This window comes from Lytechinus variegatus, chromosome 3 (assembly GCF_018143015.1).
Source record: "Lytechinus variegatus isolate NC3 chromosome 3, Lvar_3.0, whole genome shotgun sequence".
In the NCBI taxonomy this organism is placed as follows: Eukaryota; Metazoa; Echinodermata; class Echinoidea; order Temnopleuroida; family Toxopneustidae; genus Lytechinus; species Lytechinus variegatus.
In genome coordinates this window covers 63,883,358-63,908,256 of record NC_054742.1, presented here as the reverse complement: position 1 = coordinate 63,908,256, position 24,899 = coordinate 63,883,358, and the positions used below count along the sequence as shown (strand labels likewise).

Sequence of the window (24,899 nt, the reverse complement as noted above, 5' to 3'; positions counted from 1 at the left end):
TAAATAGTCGGCTCTGGCAATTACAGTTAAATGCTTGGTTTTGATTGGCTGAGAAGCACTGGTTGGTGACTGTTGCTATGGTAACTTTCAGAGAGTGACTGACATGCTTCGTTTAATGTTGCCCGGTTATATATCTTTTTATAGTAGTGGGAAATAAAAGTGATTAATTTCATAGTAGATGGCTAATTTTGTAATAATCTTTTTGTAGGTGTAGTAACATCAGGAATTCAGCAATGGTTTTATTTAAACAGTGTCATGAATCATTTCTTCGCTTTTTGGGGGGTTAATGGTACATTTCATATCAGAATCCTTCTTTCCCCCACATTCACTAAAGTGTTCTTGGTCAAACGACAATCTCCTTTTTACTGTAATGGATTATATTTCATTACTTCGAAAACAATTCTCTTAAACATATCCTATCATCATTACAGGTGAGAAAAGCACTGAGTAGTCAGCAGGTCTATGACAACTTTCTTCGGTGTTTGGTTCTCTTCAACCAAGAAATCATTTCGAGAGCAGAATTGGTACAGCTTGTCAACCCATTCCTTGGGTAAGAGAGAAAAAGATTTTATGTTTTTCTTCATTTCCAACCCTTAGTTAGCTGGTGGGGGATGGGTTGATTGAAATAAGAATAGATAGACAGAAAAATACTTTTTTCTTCCTGCTCCCACCACCTCATTGATCTGAAGCTGAATACACAAATTCGAAAATTGAGAGTGAACTCCTCAAAATCTCTACTTTGGAATCCTGCAAGGGATGTAAGACTGCACAAATGCAAATTTTAGACAGATTTTTGCAGTATAATTCTTCAAGTGTTATTGAGATAAATGAAATTTAACTCATTTTGAGCAAGATTATCTCTTACTAGAAAAAAAAAATATAATGTGCCTGCTCTCAGAAGTATTCATTATTTGACACGGAGGATGAGAGGAACTGAATGTGTGTTTATCTCTTTGATATTTTCTGAATTTATCATCCTTTTGAGTCTGCAGTATACAGACCTGCCAACCAGTACGTTTTTGCAACAAAAATATGGCTGTACGTTTTTTCTTTAAAATATATGTTTTGCAGCGTCGGAATTACACGGGGGCGACGGGCGATTTCGCCCCCATGACAGCCCAAATCGCCCCTAAAAATTCTCAAAACCCAATGCTTTGGGGCGACTATTTATTTTAGAATCGCCCCAATAAAATACCATCGACAATGTTAAAAATACTTCACACAATTACGTTCTCCGGCGGCGGAGCAAGCGCATCTTTTATATCGCCCTTGCCAGCTTCAAGTTGAACGGTCGATGCATTATCCGAGCCTTCCGCAACACCGGAAGCTTCGCGATTGTAAATAAACGTGCAATGCAATATGGGATGCGGAGTACGCATAGTCTTTAGCACAGGCTTTTTAGAATTGTTGACGCACTTGCCGCATGGCTTATGTATATGTACGCGTGCACGATTAGACTGCACAGCTGGTAACGAGACCACATGCATCGTACGGTATGTGTACTAGGCGGTGTAAGCGATCAGCTGGTGATTGTGACAGCTCTGCTTATCGACATCGTCGAGTCGGAGTGCGAGATGGATAAGCAGCGAAGCCATTACGATAAGCACAGTTTCAAATTGCCAAGTGCGTCTCTTTTTCAATACCATGGTTTTTCCATACTTCACCATGTGCAATATCTAATGCACACATTTCCCATTTGGGATATCACAATTCTGTGATATAGTAATTCTAACTGCTCAGGAAATAAATCCGTTCACAGCACATACGATGTGCGAGTCTTTTATCCTCACAGTCGCTGTCTTTGCTTGTCAAAACGGAGCCTTAATAATCCAAAATCACTTCGCTTATAGTTGTGAATTATAACTTTTTAATTTCTTTCTTGAAGAGGGGTAAATATCAGACAATAAATCATCAAACAAGGCTCAATCTAAAAAAAATAGGACGCCGTGCGCTTGAGTGTGGTACTTGCATGCTGTTGTTAGCTAGCCAGTTAGAGCTCACGTTCTCTGCCAGAGCTCTGGGTGAGAATTCTATCAGTAATGGCCTAAGTGATGGTGATTTTCTGTTTCAGATAGAGTTTAGATTTCATGTTAATTTTTGAAAACTGTCAAAACACTTTATGATTTCTTCATTGTGATTAATATTTAAGTTATTAATGAATACATTTTCACCGAATTTAGACTCTCCCAGAATGAAAGGCATTTTCTGTGGAGATCTGCGTTTTCAAAATAACTTGCGAAAAACTTAAGGTACATGAACCTACAATACATGTACATATAGCCTGTGGCTATGTGTTGGAATTTGAATAGACTGAGTAAGATATTTATTTCATTTCTTTAACATAATTTATATGCAATCCAAGTGCACCTCATAGTCACAATCACACACAAACACTCACCCACACCCGTGATTCTAACCATGAAAAAAAAAACTTTATTTTTTTTTCTAAATTTATTATTTGATCTGAATTCTCTCCCTCTCTCCTTTATGTTTGTTTTATTCACTAATTTTATTTAGATTTTTTTTTTTTTTGGGGGGGGTTCATTGTTCATGGTTCTTAAAGATGAAAAATAAATAAGCCCATATGTGTGTGTGGTTGTAAAGGGGATGTGGAGTGAGGGTGTCAAAACACACTCAAACATTTAAATCTGATTTCTTAAATGTTTGAATAAGCCAATAAAGTCTTGGGGCCTCGATTGGCTCAAATCTGAAGTGTGTGAAGCTGAAGGTGACTGTGGGATCACTGTTGATTATTGTAAGGCCTGTAGGGCATTCCCCCACCACCGGGAGCAAAAAAAATGTTCTGAGCTGTTAGGCGTCACAGTGAGTCTCGTAATGTCAAAAGGTAATTGCTGATATGCGATAAAAAAGTAGCCCCATGAATTTGAAAATAGCCCCAAGATATTCAGTGGTAGCCCCAATGTAAAAAAAAAGTAGCCCCTAAAAAAAAAATTAATTCCTACCCTGATGTTTTGTAAAAACAATTTTTTTTTTTTATGAAATCGTAATTTATTGAGAAAAATTATCTTTATATGTCTCTTTTTCATAAAACTTACACAAATATGGTTATTACATCAATGTGATTTCAGGTAACTTTGTTTCTTTTTCAATCATTTTGTTTAAAACCAGGGTGAGTTATACACATGTTTCAATGGTTTTTTATTTTCATCTGCAATAGCAGTGCGCATTCTAGCTTGCATACAGCTTGAGCGCAACACATTTTATTATAAAATACACTTGTTTGGGGAAAAAACATTTTTTTTTATCACATAATACAATTTTTCATTCCCAGAGGTTGGCAGGTCTGAGTATAACAAGAAACTTACTTTTCTGTTGCAGTGGATGCTTTTCTTTCTTTAAATGGTCCAAAAGTAATACTTGTTCATCTCTCTTAATTCTCTACAGTAAATTTCCCGAGCTGTACCGCTGGTTCAAGGAGTTCCTGGGCTACAAAGAATCAGACAAAATCGAGCCTCCTCACCAGCCCAAAGAAAGATCCCAGGGAGAATTATATACTGAAATAGGTAAGGTTCACATTCTATGTGTGTATTTCTCTTCACTCAGTTAGTCCAAGTTTGTTTACTAGTTTTGTTATATGGAGATTTCTAAATCACAATGAACAGCAAGCAAAATATTGGGTGTGTCAATAAAAATGCTCATAGTTGAAGTTTCTTTCATATTTCACTGATTTATGCTAATTTGATTTATTTTTTTGGTAAATCATATTTGAAGCTTTCTTGTATCTAATTGATGTTTTACATGATCAATTGATTCAAACCACAAATCTTTACTCCAATTATTGTTATGGAGTCTTTTTTATTTCCAACATGAATAACAATATACCTTCATTGTTTATGTCTAGATTTCTCCAATTGCAAGCGTTGTGGAGCCAGCTACAGGGCACTTCCTAAGAGCTACCAACAGCCAAAGTGCGGCGGAAGAACTGGTTTGTGTAACCAGGTCATCAATGACACTTGGGTCTCCTTCCCTTCATGGTCAGAAGATTCTACATTCGTTGCTTCCAGGAAAACCCAGTATGAAGAACACATCTATAGGTGTGAGGATGAGAGATATGAGGTAAGATGTTATAATTATCGTCATAGTTATCATCGTCATTATCTCCAATACCATTGCCATCTTCATCTTTATCATAATCTCCATCATCATAATTATTACTAATGTTTTTGTTATTTTATTCATCCAGACAACTAAAAATCAAAATTTCAAGATGTAGTCTTTGCCATTTTTATTAAGGCTCACCCAAATCAGTTATCAGCTACCTCTTACATAGCAGTACATCAAAGCAGTGGCGAATATTATTCCACAACTTATTTTTCTGAATATAAAAATGCTTTCACTTTAGTTAATATGCGATCACATCAAAAAGAGCATGCTCACATGCTTTTTAAGAAAAAAAGGAGGACGGACATTCAAACATCTTTTGTGTAATTGAGCCATTGAATGAGTATGCTTGTTGGAACTAGAATTATTATTTTGAATTTGTATATATTATTATTTTTTGCAGTTGGATATAGTGATAGAAATCAACTCACATACCATCCGAGTGCTGGAACACGTGTCCAAGAAACTCTCCAGAATGTCTCCTGAGGAATCCTCCAAGTTCAGACTAGACAACTCCTTGGGTGGCACATCAGAAGTTATTCACAGGAAAGCCATTCAGAGGTAAGAGATTGGTTGTCATACCCTAAACTTGGTCTTTCAGTGTCTTCAAATCTTGCTAGAGTCTGGATCACAGTGTGTATCTCTGGGTTCCATTTCATGAAGACTTGTTATGATAACAAGTGCACAATTTCTATAACAAATTTACTATCAGCCAATCAGCTTGAAGGATTTCAGTAGCTTTTAACTGTTATCATAAATTTGTTTTTTTTTAACAAGTTTTATGAAACGGACCCCATTCAGGGACCTGTCTTATGTAGAGTTGCAAAAGATTTCAATCAAACTCAAAGGGTGCGTTTGATCTAAAATTCTGATCTCTTAATAATGCAAGTTTAGATCAATTGCAGTTTGGGTTGCCTGGGACATAATCTACAAGATTGTATAGTAATTTATTTCATGTGAATCGCTATTAAGTGATTATGCTAATTTATGCGTAATTAGTATGCGAAATCATACTTTTTCCTCTAACTCCCTAAATAAATCTCCAAATGTACTAATTTTTGGTATAAAAACTCTTTGTGGTGTCCTTAGCAAGTGTACATGAAAAAAATTGTGATATCAAATCATTTTCTTATGTATAATATTGTTTTTTGCAATTTCTTATTTCGTATGCGCAATTTCGGAACCACGTACCCGGGTGACGCGAAATTGGTCTCAAAAGTTGCGCAAGACTTGAAAGTAAAAAGTCAGCGAGCGGCGTGGTCAAAAAATTTCGCACGGTGAAAATATCGCGCGATTTGTTGAGGGGGGCCTCCGAGGCCCCCCCCCTCCCCCGGCCTAGATAAGGTTAAGCACATTTGTCAATCACTGTAAAAAAAAACAATAATATGATTGATGTCGAAACTTACTCCATTTTGCACGTCAATTTGACAGAATTTTTGGCCGTTGTTAGAGTATAACTTCCCCTGTCATAAGGATATATGATTTTGTTATAGAGCTTTACATTGATGTACAGTACTTGAATCTTTATTGAAAAAGTCATGATATTATCATTATACTTTGTTCTTATACTTTTGTTTTTTAGTGGTGTGACTTTAATAACTCCTCAATTTATCATTGAATTGTTGTATTTCAGGATATATGGAGACAAATCACCAGACATTATTGAAGGCTTGAAGAAAAATCCTGCTGTTGCTGTCCCCCTTGTTCTGAAAAGGTACATCTTAATTCAATATTATCTGGTTAGATGGATGACTTTACCAAAATATAATCTTTCATCCAAGGCATAATATACTTCCTGGTTGGGTTACATATAAAATATCCTTTTGTACTTTGAAATTTGTTCATGATTTTTTTGTTGTTGCATAAACCATATATTGTTAGTATTCTTCAGTTTAGTCAATTATGAATGTAATTTGAAGAAAAAAAAATGTCATTAAGTGTGCTCTGAGACGTATGTTTTCTAACAATTTTGTTGAAAATTTAAGTAATTTATCATGAACCACAAATTTGTGAATAAATTGCAATGTATGTATTATTTGTCATGTGCATTATTGAATTTATTACTGAAAACAGAGAATGAATAAATCATGACATGGTATTTTCAGGTTAAAACTGAAGGAGGATGAATGGAGGGAGGCACAGAGGAATTTCAATAAGATCTGGAGAGAACAGAATGAGAAGTACTACCTCAAGTCTCTGGACCACCAGGGACTCAACTTCAAACAAAATGATGTCAAGGTAATTATTTTACTAGTACAGTGACACCTGCCTTCAAAGACCGCCCAAGGGAGAATGGAGTGTTTAAGCGAAGAGTTACTTCACCAAAATATAATATTTCATCCAAGGCATAATATGCTTCTTGGTTGAGTTACATATGCAATTTCCTTTTTGCACTTAAATTTTTTTTCATCAGTTAGTTAAGTTTTAATTAGAATCATGCTTTAATGCTGATGGGCTCATGATGTGCAATCTTATTAATGATTTCACATGCTTACTTTGGCGATGATCGCCAAAATCTAAAAAAAAAAACAGTATATTAATTGTATTCTCTGAAATTAATTGCACATATTGTAAATTCATTTTTTATGCATTATTGAAACGCTCCAGAAGGATTTGTTTTTTTCAAACAAAATAGCGATTTGACTGATCTTGAAAATGTTGTAACACCAACTAAGCCTTATGATATTTTCTATCCCATGTACACAGGCACTCAGGTCAAAGAGTTTGTTGAACGAGATCGAGGCAATATTCTACGAGAGACAAGAAGGTTTAGGTACTGGAGAGAATGGAGCAGGGTTATGTGGACCTCATCTATCTCTCCCCTTCATGAATAGGCAGTTCATGGAGGATGCCTCCTCACTCATCATACATCATACCAAGAGACAAACAGGTATTGTTTCAAGTCCCTTTTAATCAGGATCTGGACCCCATTGCATAAAAGTTACTATTATGGTAAAATTGCCATCCAGTGGTAACTTGCTTGGAATCCTTGACTCTGATTGGCTGTTGATCATTGTTACCATGGTAGTTACCATTAGATGGCAAAGTTACCATAATGGTAACTTTTATGCAACAGGGCCTGGTGTTTGTTTCACAAAGATTTAAGTATGACTTAGAGTCGCACTTAAATGTCTACTTGCGCGCAGTATAAAAGGCATGACAGCATTGGTCAGATCATGCCAAGAGGACGCACACTACTGCGTATTGATCAATAAGATTGCGCGTTGGATATCATGTACGCGTCGACATTTAAGTGCGACCTAAGTCATACTTAAATCTTTGTGAAACACCCCCCAGGTGTGAAAAAAGTCAAGCTTGCTGTTTGTAAGACTGCTAATGTAGCTAAATTGTTGATAGTCTTTGTTCTCCTAGATAGGGCAAAAATGTATCTTTTGATTTGGCACCCCATTGAAATAGATTCGATCACAAAATTTATCCAATCAAACACATTTTCATTTCATGTCCTTGATAACATAAGTGTTTTAGGGCATACTTGTTGAGAAATTCCATTTGTTGTTGTTTTTAGAAATTCATCTTCTTTTGCTACCTACTGCCATTATGATTCTTATCTTCTATTGCTAGAAGTTGGCAGCTCCAACATTCATATATTCTAGTCATAAATTTGTATAGTCACATACCTTTATGATGGAATGTGCTGTAAGATGGACATGGTTGTAATTGCTGTATATAAATATTTCCTTTGTCAGGAATCCACAAGACTGAGAAGCAGAAGATCAAGCAGCTCTTACTCCATTTCTTGCCAGACCTTACCTTTGAGGAACGAGGAGAGCTATCAGATGATGAGGATGAAGATGAAGGTACTTATTCCGTCATTATAAAGAATCGTCAGCTTTTCTAATTGCTCTTGTGCGCTTAATTTACCTGATTTCTGGCCATGATACTTCCCATTTCCTGCTTTATCTGGCACATATGGTGCTTAACTTCCTGGCAATCCTGCTTGCAATATTTCCTGTTTACATGGTTACCAACCGAAGGGGTAAGTGGTAAAAAACTTACATTGATTTTAAACTGAGATAAAATCGATTATCTGAGAGACTTGATTGGTTTACTGCTTCTAAACTTGATACTAATTGTCAATTAAATGAACCAGCAATGTCACAAGACTTCAAAACACTGACGAGGGTTCTGTAAAACAAAGGTTAGCGATTGATCGTACGCTTTATTTTCACGATTGATTGTACACTGTAGTCTATGGAATCAATCATAGAAAAATGTTCTTTGATCATTGCTAAGTTTTGTGTTACGGGACCCAGGTGCCTGTAACAAAGCTTAGCAATGATCGTAGAATATATTTCTAAAATTGATTGCATAGACTACAATCAATCGTGAAAATCATGCTTGCACAACTTTTGTGTTCTGGGGGCCCAGGATATTGGAAGTACCAGCTCAAGATTGTCTGAAAACCTTTGACTCAAAAAATGCAGATCAAAGTTGCATAAATCTGTAGAAACCTAATAAATGTTGTGATGTACATTTGTTGTTTTCTTCAGATATGGATACAGATGAAGGGGACCAGTGTTCAAGAAAGGATGCTGCTGCTGCTGACACTAAAAAATCAAAATTTGTCAATGGGCCTCTTGAGAGGGTAATTTGGGAAGCAGTAAGTATAAATCTCTTTAGCAGTGCTATAAATACACAATGAGTGCTTGATTTGAAATTGGAACATACTTTATAGCATGAAAATATTGCAGTTATTACTTTCAATTTTGTGTTCTAAGTGGAAATGTTTTCAGTAAAGAAATCCTTATGATAGACATTTGCATGAATGGAATCTAGCTTTGTTTAACTACTTACTTAGTCTAGGAATCCAACTTTGAGGCTGTTTTGTCAGGATATTGTTTCTTTGTAGAAGTGGTGGCATTTGACTACATGTACTTAGTCCCCGTGAATGAAAATGACTTAGTATATTGATTTTAGATCATGAATTTCAAACTCGTGTAAATTTCTGGTCAGAAATATCTTTCAAAAAAATAGATATACACAGGTCTTTGTACATTTGTTTCATATAAGGCCACATATGTCATTTGGAAATCAGTGAAAAGTGATTGGAAATATGATAATTTACTCATCTCTTCTTTTCTCCTTGCCATCTTGTAGCCCGACTCGTATCGTATGTTCTTTGTGAACAACAACTGGTATCTGTTCTTGAGGCTGTATCACATCCTGTGTGAAAGACTTGAGAAGATGAAGAAGAGATGTGAGGTAATCATGGAAACAGAAGGAGGCCTGAACAGGAGAGCTGCCAAGGAATCGACGGCTTTAGCACTGGGATTGAAACAACCACGTAAGATAATCTTTTGCTCTAACATGAGGGGGGTGTAGCGGCGGATTTGGTTCCACCGGTGGACACAGTATCTGCCGGCAGATATCGTTCTTAACAGCAGTTATCGTTCATACTTGGAACCATATCCGCCGGTTGTGACGCGGTTTGATGTTTGCAGATTAGGTTCAGATTGACTACGTGTATGCATTATGACTTCACCCTCGGCAGCGCATGCTCTTCTCTGGCAATATCGCGGGGAGGGGGGCAGGTTTTAGATATTGTGTGCGGCTACGTACCACTTAGTTTAAGATATCTGCCGAAGAGAAAATTGGTACTGAATCCGGCAGGAGATTGTGTGCCTAGTATCGTTTCTGCCAGGCACTAGTTACGCCGCTACTCTGGCACTCAACCCCAAAATTGGTAGGTATGTGCTTTGGGCAAAAAGAAGAATGTGGGCTTAGGCATTGATTCATGAAAAGGATAGTTACTACTCTGGTCTTCGTAAAGGTGCCTGCTTGCGTGGTAAATTGCGCATTCAAATGCAACTCGTACAACAAAGAGTGATGCTCTTTGAAACTTCATTCTTATTTCACTGGAGAGTAAAATGCCATACTTGTGATATTAGTGTGAAAATGATGTTTTTCTCTGGGGAGCCATGCCCGCCACACATACTGTTATGCTGGATTTGAAGTTGGGGTCAAATCAGTTACAGTAAAGTCTTATCTGCAGTCTCATTTTATTTCAATACATTTTATGTATTCATGTGCTCTTTACTCTGGAGATTTACATTAAAATCCACTCTTCGTTGAAAGTGAAAATATTAACACTGGTTCGATTAGATTTATTCATGTTTACTAAGGAAAATGTTCATATGTTATGGGGCATTTCTCATGTACTCACACCTGTACCTTCCCTTTATTTGCAACACTGTGCCATACAGAAATGGATCCAAGCGAGTACTATAACACGTTGTTGGATCTGATCCGAAGTCTCTTAGATAACAACATTGAGAGTGGTACCTATGAAGACCAGCTGAGAGAGATGTTTGGTATCCATGCCTACATGGCTTTCACTCTTGATAAGGTTGTCAGCAATACAGTGAGACAGGTGAGTTAATGATTGAGGAGAGATGAACTACAATGAGCTCCAGCACACACTGGATCCCTTGCCATAGGTTCATTTGCCTAATGATAGTCTTGATACATAAGGCTCTTTCACAAAGCAATCTGAATATATTGTGAATTTCCGTTACAATTTTAAATACCATGATGTTAATTCAATCTTAAATAATAACCAAGGCATATTGTCATTTTGATTCTTTGCAAATATAATGTAAAGAATGTTGTAAAGAATGACAGATATTTTTTTCATCTTTCACAAAGTATATATTAAAGCCTATTTTGTTGCATGGCAAGTGCAGCTGTGCATTATATACCACGCAAAATTAAGATTTTGGGTCAAACTGAGAGTTGTACATTCATGAACGAAAAAATAGCAAATTGCAAGATTGTAATGTCGACGCTACATGTGTGTTCTTTTAAAATCCAATTGTCTTATGTTACTATCCTTTGATTATTACATTGTCATGCTAAGACTTTGGAGATGATATTTAATTAATTGATTTCCTACATTGCATTCACTTTCCCTGCAGCTTCAGCACATAGTGACAGAAGATACGTGTATGCAGGTCACAGATCTGTTTGTGAATGAGATCAAGTCTGGTGGAACAGGGGGCAGTCTTGCTTCAATGCCAGTCAGAGCAAACGCTGAAGCATTGTACCAGCGGAAAGCAGAGCAGCTTCTATCGGAAGAAAACTGCTTCAAGATCACATATGTATGTATTGCTCTCTTCTTTTTAATGTTATATCCTTATTGAAATGTCAGTGTGCTATGTAAATGTGCATTTGTATCACCTTTCTGTGTTAATTATGTGCAGTTAGTACAACAGTACTGCCATATTTTGGTTTAAACCAACATGGGGATGATATCTCAATTTCTTTTGAATTGATAATCCATATTCAATGAATTAATCGGCCATTATGGGATTAAATTAATCGGCCATTATGGGATTAAATTGTGCAGGCTTTATGCTTTCTTTGACCCCTCATCATGTACAATGTCTATTCTCATGTCATTTATTTTGTATGTATATTTTTATAGAAGAAATTGAGTTGAGTTGAATGGAATAGAATTGAAATGAATTTAACTTGAGTTGAATTGAATTGAAATGAAATGAAAAAGATTTAATTTGAATTTGATTAAATTGCATTGAACTTAGTTGAATTGAACCTAATTGCATTGAATTAAATTGAATTTAAAAGAGATGAAATGGATTGAATTAGATTTAATTTGAATTGATTTGAATTCAAATCAATTAAAGTGCATTGATTTGAGTTGAATTGAATTGAACTGAATTGAATTAAACTGAATTGCACTTAAATGAATTGCATTGCATTAAATTGAATTGATTTGAACAGGCCAAGTCTGATCGTAAGCTGTGCATCGAGCTGTTAGACACAGAAGAAGATCCCAGTGATGATCCTATGGAGGTCGATAAGTGGGTGGACTATGTGGAGAAGTTTGTCCTTTCTGAAAGCATCTCACCAGAACTCAGGGAACAGCTCACCAAGAAACCAGTCTTTCTACCAAGGTTAGTTTTCAGGTTTCATGAAATTTGCTCCAGCGACAATCGCTCTGATGGAAAATCTGCATGTGAAGCCTAACATAAAACCTAACCTTCAAAACTAAATAAACCCTAATCCTAAACTTTACATTATTCTGAACCAAAAACTACATTACAGCCCTAACTCTAACCTATGCCCTCTGTGGTATTTGTACCAGAGCCAATGTTGTGGGAGCATATGTTTGTCACTAGTTTTTGTCTCACCTGCGAAGCAGAGTGAGACTATAGGCGCCGCTTTTCCGATGGCGGCGTCAACATCAAATCTTAACCTGAGGTTAAGTTTTTGAAATGACGTCATAACTTAGAAAGTATATGGACCTAGTTAATGAAACTTGGCCATAAGGTTAATCAAGTATTACTGAACATCCTATTAGAGTTTCATGTCACATGACCAAGGTCAAAGGTCATTTAGGGTCAATGAACTTAGACCATGTTGGAGGAATCAACATTGAAATCTTAACCCGAGGTTAAGTTTTTGAAATGTCATCATAACTTAGAAAATATATGGACCTAGTTCATGAAACTTGGACATAAGGTTAATCAAGTATCACTGAACATCCTGCATGAGTTTCACGTCACATGACCAAGGTCAAAGTTCATTTAGGGTCAATGAACTTTGGCCGAATTGGGGATATCTGTTGAATTCCCATCATAACTTCGAAAGTTTATGGATCTGATTCATGAAAATTGGATATAATTGCATTCAAGCATCACTGAACATTTTGTGCAAGTTTCGGGTGTCATGATTAAGGTCAAAGGTCATTTAGGGTCAATGAACTTTGGCCGAATCGGGGGTATCTGTTGAATTACCATCATAACTTTGAAAGTTTATTGGTCTAGTTCATTAAACTTGGACATTAGAGTAATCAAGTATCACTGACCATCCTGTGCTCGTTTCAGGTCACATGACCAAGGTCAAAGGTCAATGAACTTTGGCCGAATTGGGTGTATCTGTTGAATTACCATCATAACTTTGAAAGTTTATGGATTTGATTCATGAAACTTGTACATGGGAGTAATCAAGTATCACTGAACATCCTGTTTGAGTTTCAGGTAATGTGATCAAGGTCAAAGGTCATGTAAGGTCAATGAACTTTGGCCATGTTGGGGCTTTTTGTTGAATAATCATCATATCTCTGTAAGTTTATTGGTCTAGTTCATAAAAAGTGGACATAAGAGTAACCATGTATCACTGAACATCTTATGCGAGTTAGAGTAGTATTCAAAGTCAGCACTGCTGCTATATTGAACCGCGTGATGCAGGTGAGACAGCCAGAGGTATTCCACTTGTTATACATCATAGATTACTTAACCATAAATGCCAGTTGTAGTAACAATTTCAAACTTCGATCAGAATCAAATGATCATCCATGTGTTTATATTAAAGTATGATTACAATTAATTCTTATATATAATGTATAATTGCTGAGATGTAGACAAGATCATTCAAGCTATATGTTGTCTTTTTTCCATGCAATAAACACACAACATCCAAAATGGTTTTACCTGTTCTAGTGATCTTCAGTATGATCATATTTCAGCTTAGATTTCACAGAGTGAAAGTGATGTAAATGCTCTCGATCGATGATGATGTAGTGACAATCTTGTTATTAAAGACCTCTTGAAATAATTGTTCACTGTAACCCAGTTAGTTAGCTCTAAGCTGAATATTTCACTGGAGTTCATTATAGCTACCCTTTGATGTTTACGTCCTTACTCCTTACAATCATTTACAAAGTGTATGAAAGGGGATTAAAATGTTGAGATATACATCCCTAAATTTCTGTCTTTGAGCAAAGTCATTCAATATTATTGTAAAATATCTGGCATGAAATAATATTTACCTTAAAAATGCTATTTACAAAGATATTTTAGCCCGTCACTCCATCCTTGTAGAAAATCTTGATCTGGTAATGGCTAGCTATAATGTTGTTTTAGCGCTTGTATTTTGACCTATCTAGGCATATTGGTTGATTCAAGGGAATGTGTTTTCTACTTACTGAGTTTTACACACATGTGGCCTTTGGTATCAAAATCACATTAATATCTTTTCTTGCAACAGGAGCTTACGGAAGACTCGCCAGCAGTCACCCGAAGAGGACAAAGGTACCTGCCCAACGGACTTCATCTCTCACATCCTGGCATCGGCCTCGGCGCAAGAATCCGCCACGCCCCCTTCCCAAGAGGAAACGGACACCCATAATCAGGAAATGCTGAAACAGAATGACAATTCACAGGACACAGACTCTAGCACGGAGACCAAGTCGACCGGTGATCCCAACGGGAAACCCATGGACAGTATCCTTGGCGGTGCCACCCTCAAGGATGGCAGGAAGATACTGTCGAAGGTGGTGACCAAGGGTGATAAGAAGACTGAAGGCAGGGTTGTGGTGGGTGGTGTGATGAATCCATTGGAAGGTGTTGACATGGTTAATAACATGGAATGCAAGTTCAACCTCAACTCCTACAAGATGGTTTATGTTGTGAACTCGGAGGATTACATGTACAGGAGAACCTCAATCACCAAGGCAAAACAGGTGAGTCTCAAAGAAACTCTGGCTAAAGTAACTGCAGGCGCGTACGCAAGGGGGGGGTTTCGGGGGTTCAAACCCCCCCCTTTTCGTTTCCTTTTTTTTTTTTTTTTTTTTTTTTTTGCTCGTCTCCCCAGAGGTCGGTCTGATCAAGCAATAATGAACAGAATCTCATGTTTCCGACGAAAAACACAGAAAAAATTTCCGCTCGCTTCGCTCGCTCGCTCCATTTTATTATATCTTTTATTTCTGCATGTCGCCGACATGATCACGGTATCGCCATTAACGAGGCCATACATGATTATCATGATGTATACTTATGAATACAAGTGAACCAAGACAAAGACATACGTTTTCTTACAAAATATGTTTTACCAATATGAAAACCAAAATGACGGAAAACGCTAAAATGTCGGTTAGCTCGCTCCGCTCGCTCGTAATAATTTATGAAATTCCATAAGTATCTAGTCTCCTGTTCAAGGCCGTATTATGAGTGTTACGAATAGAAGGACATGTAGCATCGACTAATACTTGATTTACTAACAAACTATTGACAAGAAATGTATGTTTTGACGGGAAAACGCGAAAATTTCGGCTCGCTCACTCCGCTCGCTCGTAATCATTTATGAAATTTCTTAAGTTTCTAGTCTCTTGATCAAGGCCATATCATGAGACTTACGAGCAGAAGGACATGTATCATCAACTAATATGTAATCATTACCAACAAGCTATTGAGAAGAATTGTATGTTTTGACGGAAAAACACAAACATTTCGGCTCGCTTGCTCCGCTCGCTCGTAATTATTCATGACATTTCTCAAGTTTCTAGTGTTCTGATCAAGGCCATATCCAGGCGCGTAGCCAGGGGGGGCGGTCGCCCCCCAAAAAAAACGTCCCCAAAAAGAAAAAAAAAGAAGGGAAAAAAGGAGAGGAGAAAAGGAAAAGGGAAGGAAGGAAAGGGAAGAAAGGTAGCTTTGTGTTTTTTCTATTTATTCTTTATTTTTTTCTCAAAAGAGAAACTCCTTCACTCTTCTTGCTTTAAATTCATATATGAATTTTGCTTCCGCGCTGCGCGCGGTTAAATGACAATATTGAAGTTCTCCATTGTTCCCCCACCTTTTCTCTAACCCTGTTTTTCCACCTCAGCTATGTGCTTCTTGCCAGTTAAAGTTAAAATTGTATACATTAGGGCATGAATTTGAGTAAGGTTAGGCCGAAGTAAATGTATGAAGTTATCTTTTTTTTTCAATTGATCGCGCAACTTCTGGTCTGGTCGGCTCCGAGCGGGTAAAATCTTTATATCAGTTTCTGCCGTCACCTCCATAAAGTCAGCTTCTCCCGCTTTTCAGCTCATTACTATAAACAACCATAATTTGGGGGCAAACAGGTTCCTAATTTAAAAAGAAGAAGGTATGGAATTCGTATCGTATTAAATAAAAAAAGTACAATATTTTTTTATCAAATTGTATTAAACTTCATGTCATTTCCCTGTATACATTCATCTCCTGTCCTGTTTTGCGCCCTCAGTTTGAAATTTTGAATGACACTTAAGTTTCTTTATATTCAAAATGAAGCGCTTCAGGATAAGTCAAAAAAATTAATCATCCTTTATTATATAGATAGATAATTTCAATAAATCACAGAAGTTTCAACTTTATGCGCACTATTTTCCTTGTAATGAAGTTCAATAATCTTAGAAAATCAATTGAATTAGAGACGATTGGGTATTAGAGATATCTACATTTGATGAAACGTCCGCCCTTTGAAATTTCAGAGTTTCATTGCTCATCGCGGGGAGGAATATCTTCCTCTACCAATCTTCTCCTCTGTTTTGCGAGTTAAAAATATGCACTGATGCTAAATTGTTTGTAATCAAATCTGATCTTTCCAAAGAAAGTTTCAATATATCTTTGAGAATACCCTTTTCTCGGGACCCTTTTTATGGCAAGAAAAATTGATAAATCACTTAATTTAGCTTCCGCGCTTCGCGCGGAGTTATTATCATTTTAATTTCCTCCATTGTATACCTCTTTTGTGCGTTTACAATCACTTTTGAAAACAAGGTTCAAAATCGCAATATAGTCAACCGAATTGGAGGTAATAGAGACAAGAGAAACGGCTCCTTTTCATTTTAATTTATGAAACACTAAAAGCTTCGCGCGGGAGGGGGAAACTCCCCCTCCCTGCACCCACCCCCTAGCGTAAGTGTTGGCACGCTTTGCGTGCATTTACCGCCCCCTCCAAAATGAAATCCTGGCTACGCGGTTGGCCATATCATGAGTGCTACGATCCGAAGGACATGTAGCATCGACTATGATACCAACAAACTATTGACAAAAAGGTTATGTTTTCAACGCAAAAACGAGAATATTTCTGCTCGCTCGCGGGTCATGACCGCACTGTTACATACCCATCCCCACTTAAATGTTATTGTCTTATTTGCAGCGCTGAAAAAAAATCATCACCTCCCCCTCCCCCCCCCCCCCCCCCGCTCATCACTTTTTAGAGACTGGGCGGGAGATTAAAAAAAAAAAATCAGCTCGAAAACCCCCCCCTTTCAAAAATCCTGCGTACGCGCCTGGTGACGGCACATGCTTTTTTTCTGCATTGTTTCTTCTGTAGTTCTACTTGAGCAATTACTGTAAAAGCTGTTATTTTCGCGTACAGAATTTTTCGCGAATCGCGGGGGTCCCGACATTTTCGCGGGTTGTTAAATTCGCGATCGGAAGATGTACAAAACATTTCCACAGCATTTCAAAGAAGCAAAACTAGTGCAATTCATGTGCAAATCTACACTCCTCACAGTTACCATGCTGATACGTCTTTTGTACATAAATATGTCCCTGTAAAAACAGTTACAAATTGTGGAAAAAGGTGGCTTAAATTTCACTTTTTAACCTTTAAATCTAAAAATTCATCATGCCACAGGATCTATAGGGTTAAGCAATCTTTGGAATTAGTGTTTTGTTTGATTCATTTTTCAAAAAGTTGGTAAAAAGTGCAAAATTGTGGAATTTAGTGAACAGAATGTTCACCTCCAAAATTCTGGTCATGTGACTTATGAATATTAATGAGTATGCAAATAGCTACCAATACGTGTGTATAGAGTCAATCAGATGACAATAAAATCAAATTGTTTCATGGAAAATACATTTTAATATTACACTGAGTGTATAAATATTGATAAAATAATGTTAGAAAATAGTTTAGGCCCTGATTTTGTTTGAGAAATTAAAAAAAGTGAAATTCTAGCTAACTTTTTGAATCACTAACTATACTTTCTAAGCCTTATTTTTGTACATATAGAGGTGCATATCTCCGTTTTCTCATTACGCAGGATGTTTTCAATAGCAAAACTTTGCTGTTGGGGGTATTGGCACTGACTACGAAATATGTCAATGTTTTCGCGTGTTGTTAAATTCGCGGCCGATCGGCTATTCGCGAAATCCGCGAAAATAAAACCCCCGCGAAAATTACAGCTTATACAGTATAGTTGTCTGCAACGAATAAAGTATCTGGCCAATTCCATAAAATATGTATATTCAACCCCCAGTATGTGAGATCTTCCAAAAAATTAGTTAACTATGTTATCATCAGTTGTACTGCTCTCAAATAATCATGGCTTGGGCAGTTCACAAAGGTTGATTTATTTTACGGAATTGCCCATCTTTGACAAAATTTAAATGTCTAACTGAAACAAATAGTGTCTTGGGAATAGCTACAGCTATTCACAAGAATGTTAAAGATGATTTTGGAGTAGATTTCTGCATGAATGACTTTAATACTGATAAAGTCTATTGCATGGAAATCCCAAGATGTCTTAAAACTTAACGAGTGTGCAGGCATTAGTACCTCTTACACTAATAGGGTGTTGCAAGAAACTTGCGATCAATTGCAAGTCTATTTTTGTCCCTAAATTAACCACATGTCTTGCAGTTGATTGCAAATTAGTAATTGATTATTAATCTGCTCCTTGAAATGAGAAGTTTAATCTGATTTGCTACAGCTAATGTTGACTTATCGGTTGTAAAATTGCCACACAATATTTGCAATTGATCACAAATATTTTCTTGCAACACCCCCTATGGGTGTCAGGGGAAAAAAATACACAGGGGCTTGGGGTGATTTTGCCCCCGAAATTGTCAATAGAGCCGTGGCAAATCCTGATTCATTGCAATGTGAAAGCTTATTCACTGTTGCAGATTTGCAGCAGTAGGTTGTGTAAAGTAGCTCCCCCCCCCCAAATATTTTTTTTTGCCAGGTATGGATTTCTTGGGGCCACTTCAAATTGGCATCCTCTCATTCTTACGAAAGTGACAAGATTCTTACGTTTTATGTGTATTTGTTTTTCCATTACACATACAATTTGAAGTTGCAGTATGGATTGAATGAATATTGAAATCAAGTGCTTACTGATTACCAATTTGGTACTATATATGCCTCCTATCACACTAAAATTGAATATATTCAAAAGATTGTCAGGTTTGATGAATATTTGGTTGAAGATGGGTGATGATTCATATTCTATCAGTTTTCTCTTTTTTCATATAGTAAAATGCATGAATAGGATTTGAGTAACTTCCATTGTATTTTCACATGCCACTTTGGCTAGCATATATAGACAATATCCATTGGGGATGGGGGAGGGGCTATTGATAGGGTTGACACTAAATTTGATTTTGCGTAGGGTCTCAATGAGTTGGAATAGAGGAAGAAACAATTTCTTGGTTGAACGAACTTTCCTCATTGTTACGAGCAGCTGGGTATCACTGGTTAGTTGCAGGTAGATGTCATATCTAGAACATATCAAAAATCCATAATGGGTACTCATCAGTCATTCAAGTTTTCATTGATATGTGTTAATGTTTAAATATTTTTGTTATTGTTCCATCGTACAGGCTTGATTGAAATATTTTGTCATTAACACAATTTGATTGCATTTGTCTTGCAGGCCCATCCAAAGGTCACTGCCAGGTTATCAGGTCGCTTCCATGAATGGGTTGACAAGTGGAGAGAGGCGAACGTCGGTGATTCCGAGGCCGAGGCAGTCGAGAAGTGGTTCATGGGTGAAGGCGAGAACCTGGTGCCGTGTCAGACTGCGAGCTACGAGATCAAAAGCCCCAACGGAGTACACAGAAAATTCAAGGTAACATACCCAAAGAAATCGCCAGAAGAACCCAGCAAGGAGTCGTGACTGCCGCCGAATCCCTGCTTTGGAACTATGAACAATGATAAAAGCAGGCTGTATTGAGTTACTTTGAACATGCATCAACCGCTGAATCAGGTGTTTAGAAGGATCACCTCTCCATGATACTTCAAGTGTATTCCCTTATGAGGTCATCTTATATATTGATATTGTGGAACAGTACATCACTCTATGTTTGGAATTCATACAAAGAGATCAACTTATTATTTATAGTAGCCCAATGAGATACTTGCAGTAGTTCATGCTTCTCTGTCGAGTGCTAGAATTTTCTTTTTTTTTTCATATTTGTGCAGAGTGCAGTTACAGATTTGAGTATTTATCAGTATGGAAAACTGGAATGGAGACCCTAACAGCAGAGCCTCATGGAAAGGTGGCTTGTGGATTTTCCTCTCTGCAAATTTATTTATGTGTCATGTAGACTTGGAATTTTCCGGTGACTGTTGAAGCCTGACCAAAACATTGTGATAAGGTCGTAAGCCTACACGAAAGTGAATTTATGGTCTGTCATGCAAGCTCCTGACATATAATATGCCTTGTACCTACAAGGATCCGTTTTCCTCACATAAATGCAGATTGTCTTCTTTTCAGATTGGTCGGTTTGATATCAAGAAAGAGATGTATTCTTGTGGGAAACAAAGTGACCGATGGCTTCAAGTCCTCTCTATAGGACATGGTAATGAAGATCATTTGGTGACTTTGAAGTTTAGGCATTTGCATCGAGAGCAGATTCTCATGCCAACACCAAATGTTGGTTAACAGAATAATACCAGTCCCGTTATTGCGAGCTCAGGACGTCAATCCTAACACCAGCATCATTACAGGTTTGGTGTTGTGGTTAGTGCTAATTTTGCAACAACAGCCAGCTTTCAAAACCAAGCTTGGAAAAATTCAATGCCTTCCCCAAAGGCAGGAATGCCACTCTTTTAGGAGAAACCTGATGAATCAAGACAGCTCATCAGGTCCCTCCTTCTGCTGACATCATTGCATAGGTTACAAGCCACTGATTTGGGTTTTTAACCCGAGTTGCTTGTTGAAGAAACCTCTGCTCTATCCCTGAGCAGTCATCCTATCATATTATATTGCTAATCACCATTCTATTTATATACACTTATGGCCAGATTTGTTGAATACTTTGCTGCATATTTTCTAAAAATGTGTGTACAAAAGGCAATATACATTCCAGGTCAGTATACAAATTCCCCAACATTGATATAGTGTGCTTTTTCTTTCCCTCACATCGCTTCAGTTTATTCCACCCACCCATCCCCTTTATCACTTTGCCTTTCTTCACTATCATGTATAAATATAGCTGATACCTGTTCAATTGTATTTATTATACCTTTGCATTGTTAGATTGAATGAATTATGCCATATTCTTCATTTTTGCATTTAAAATCTGTGTGCAGGGCCTGGGTAGACTGAATCATTTCATTTAAATGCAGATCTCAAATCTGAATATGAATTCACTGATATAGCGAGATTTTTGGTGAGGCAGACATTCTGTTGTTTGGTGTTGGGAGGTAGGATTTCAAGTCTTATTATTGGAATATAATGTACTATGTTGGAATTCAATCTGGTATTCATGCAGCTCACAAAGATCAATATGGATTTGAGCATGAAAATACATTATTTCTCTATATTTTCTTCAAATGGGCTTTGTGTTAGTTTTGCAAATAAACACATAGAATCATGAAAAATAGTGGTTTGTTTGGTATTTGAGGTTGGTTTAGTTCACAACCAAAACTATTTAGAGATGATAATGTAAGGCTTTTTTTACTGGTAGGATCTAGTCTTCACCTCATTCTGAATATTAAAGAGATTTACTATTCTCTTAATATCCAAGGTCGAATGTGTGTTGAAACAGAATGAAGTTTGAACTGGTACTTACACATCTGAAAGCATTTAAATTCAAGACTTTCTACACCAAATCTATGTCCCCCCCCCCCCTTCTCTTCTCCCTATTTTGCACAATGTAAGGCTGGCTGGCTGTTCTTGGAGCTATATAGGTGATTCAATCCCGATTAATTTCTCATCTTTCCAATAGAAAAAGGGATAAGTTTGACATAGTATTGTGTCCCTGGTCATGTAGCACAAAGATTTGAGATAGATCACAAGTAGAAAAGACAGTTGCTGATTGGTTCCCGGTAAGGGTTTTGAACAAAAGATACATGGATCAATGATCTTGATTGGCCATTGCCGTGAAGCGATATTGCAAACCTACTGTGCCAAAGCATTCTGGGCCCACTAACATAAAGCTTAGCAATTGATCATGAGGCTGATTTCTAAGATTGATTGCATTGATTATAGTGTATGATCAATCACAGAAATTGGCCTTATGATCAATCACTAACCTTTATCTGACAGAACCCTGGCCTGGAATGTATTATGCTTGCTTCTTTCTATCATTGTGATATGGATTGTAACTTGGGTATAGGTGCTGTGTTTCTGTTTAAATTTCCCAATCATGAAATCATTGCTATTTGCATATTATTGATCTCAGGATTAAAATGCTGAAGATCTGTTTAAATATCGCAACCTTTGACACACTTGAGCACACCCATTTTTCTATTGCATATTCTAATTACCACAACTTACAATTATCAGTAACATTAAACCAATTTCTGTTGTAAATAACATGGCCCATTTATCACAAAGCTTAGCATTTGATCATAGGGCCAATTTTTATGCCTGATTACATTAACCATTGTGTGTAATTATGTGTACAAAGTAACTGTGTGATCAATCGCTAAGCTTTTTGCTTCCGGGGGCCCTATACTTGCCTTTCTTCATATGGTCAGCTCTACCATTATTGTGCAATGGGGACTGGGAGAAAGTATATCTAGGGAAAGTGTTCAATGAATTGTGACATTAATTTATTTTTTCTCCAATTTGCATTCACTTGACCCATGCATTTAGAACCAACAGATTCTTATCTATTTCAATAACACATCAAACCCATACTGTTTCTTTAAAGGGGAAATTCATCATGATGTTCATTTTGTTGTGTGAATACCAGAAAATGATTAAAAGATAAGGGTGAAGGTTTGAGAAAAATCCATTGAAAATTGAGAAAGTTAATTTTGATTTTTGAGCCGCAGCCCCATTTTGTATGTAATATAAGATGCATAAATTTCAATGTTGTAATGTTTTATTATGACTTTGAATATTCTCCTTCCAGGAGCAAGATTGAAATTATTTGTCTGTTGATATACTTGGGCACAATAAAAGCCACTTTCACTTTTGCAAGAAAATGACATTTCATTGAATGTTAAAGTTCACAATACATGGTTGCATATAACATCACATATAAAAAATAAAATTCTAAAAACTTTTTAATCTGGTGGATGAAACTCAAAGTGTAGCCTGATATTTGTTATTATTTTTCTGCTTTGTTTACAAGAAAGTTTTGTCAGAGTGAACTTCCCCTTTAAGACAGTAAAGGTAATTGTGTTGGTCCCGTCCCACCTGTCATTAACAGTCTTCTTGAGAACCAAGCATGGTGTGTACATGTATGAGATGTTTATTATCTATGGGTAAAACCGTGTAAAAATGTAAATTAAACAAATCATGTCTATATTTACACTTTGAAACTTGGGTGTTGTGTAGAGACATGTGTGTATATGTATATATATGTAAATATATTTTTTTGTAAAAATATTTGAAAAGAAATGATTATTCCTGTAGATACATTGTTGATATAAGTATATGGTATTGCTCTCTTTTATCAACTGCTACTACTTATGGAATAAGACCATTTACATATAGCCCTTGTCTTTCTGTACAAACATTGTTTGTACAGGTACATGGTATATTTTAAAGATAAGTGGAGAATAGATTATGATATTGGTCGAATGTGGCAGGGAATGGGCCTAATAGGCTCATTAGTAGGATAAAGGAAACACCTGACATGCCTTGCACGAGTTATGGGCTTTGCAAGCTTCTTTAACTGCAACAAAATACAGCTTGAATAGGACAATTTATAAACGAGGGGGTCTTGATTATCTGAAATCCTGTTCTGACTGGAGTTCAATTGGCGAGTGCAAGGTTGTCTATAAATGAATGTTCATGAACTTGAAACTAGAGAGTTACGTTAATTGTAAATTGGCCATCATGGATTTCGTTTTGCAGCTTATTTTATTTGCATAGAAAATCAAAATGAAATTGCAAGCCGTACAGGTGAACAAAGAGACAAAAGAGTGCAAGATTCGGATGTCAATTTCGTCATCCAGTTTCGTGTTGGCCTTGTCCATTTGTATTTCAAAAAATTTCAATGAGAATTTCTTTACCTTTGTTATTTCCCATGCTCCAATTTCAGATTACCTGTATTATTGTCAATTACCTAAGTTATTATGTACTTCCATCTTGGAAGAATCTTGGATGGATTACTTGAAGCAATGCTTCGGTTCTTTCAAATTCAGGCTGTTAACCAGTCTCAATGTTAATATCTCTCATGCCAACATGCAACAATGTATCGATGTGCAGGTCACAAACGTTGGCGCTCAAATTGTACATGTATTTCTCCTCTGTCTGTTCTTTCATTATTTTCTTCTCATTTTTCTTTCTTTTGATATTGGAAGTAGGGTCAGCCTTACAAAAGATAAACCGTAATATATTCATGCAATAGCTACGATAGCTTCCACTTGGTAAGAGTTGATTACATTGGTTGATAATTGGATGTTGCGATTACATCCTCTTATGCAATATATTTACTGGTACTCGTCTCTAACGAGACCATTTTCTTGACTTCACTTTACGTGTTTTGTCGAACTTCCTATATATGCCAAGTAAAGTTGCCTGGACTTGATTTTGTGAGGTAAATCATTGTACATTGCATGGTCATTGTTTATTTGTCCTAGCCATTATTTTTCCAGGGCTTGCTGACACTTGTATGCACGACTATGCCTCACACACTCCATTCATTGTGCAGATTGTACACAGTATATTGTACACACGCTTGCATTCACCAAGCGGCAGATGGCTACTCACATGAGCTATTGAGCCTCATTCATCACATCCAGGCAACTCTGTTTTTTCAAAGAACCCATCCAGAAACTGATCATTCACTTACTGCCAT

At 36.8% G+C, this 24,899-nt stretch overlaps 1 protein-coding gene across 4 annotated transcripts in view; it reads left to right on the top strand.

Moving 5' to 3' along the window:
• Window positions 1-23,471, top strand: part of LOC121411637 (paired amphipathic helix protein Sin3a-like) — a 45,096-nt gene extending 21,625 nt beyond the window's left edge. For all 4 annotated transcript variants that reach the window (XM_041604449.1, XM_041604452.1, XM_041604451.1 and 1 more), the window contains exons 11-25: window positions 432-550; window positions 3,406-3,524; window positions 3,863-4,077; window positions 4,526-4,683; window positions 5,756-5,836; window positions 6,228-6,360; window positions 6,829-7,012; window positions 7,830-7,940; window positions 8,634-8,743; window positions 9,241-9,427; window positions 10,347-10,513; window positions 11,058-11,240; window positions 11,884-12,056; window positions 14,152-14,626; window positions 19,571-23,471. In XM_041604449.1, the coding sequence (XP_041460383.1) occupies window positions 432-550; window positions 3,406-3,524; window positions 3,863-4,077; window positions 4,526-4,683; window positions 5,756-5,836; window positions 6,228-6,360; window positions 6,829-7,012; window positions 7,830-7,940; window positions 8,634-8,743; window positions 9,241-9,427; window positions 10,347-10,513; window positions 11,058-11,240; window positions 11,884-12,056; window positions 14,152-14,626; window positions 19,571-19,813 (2,658 nt within the window). In that variant the 3' untranslated portion in view covers window positions 19,814-23,471. The remainder of the gene's footprint in view (window positions 1-431; window positions 551-3,405; window positions 3,525-3,862; window positions 4,078-4,525; window positions 4,684-5,755; window positions 5,837-6,227; window positions 6,361-6,828; window positions 7,013-7,829; window positions 7,941-8,633; window positions 8,744-9,240; window positions 9,428-10,346; window positions 10,514-11,057; window positions 11,241-11,883; window positions 12,057-14,151; window positions 14,627-19,570) is intronic.
• The last annotated feature ends 1,428 nt before the right edge of the window (window positions 23,472-24,899 follow it).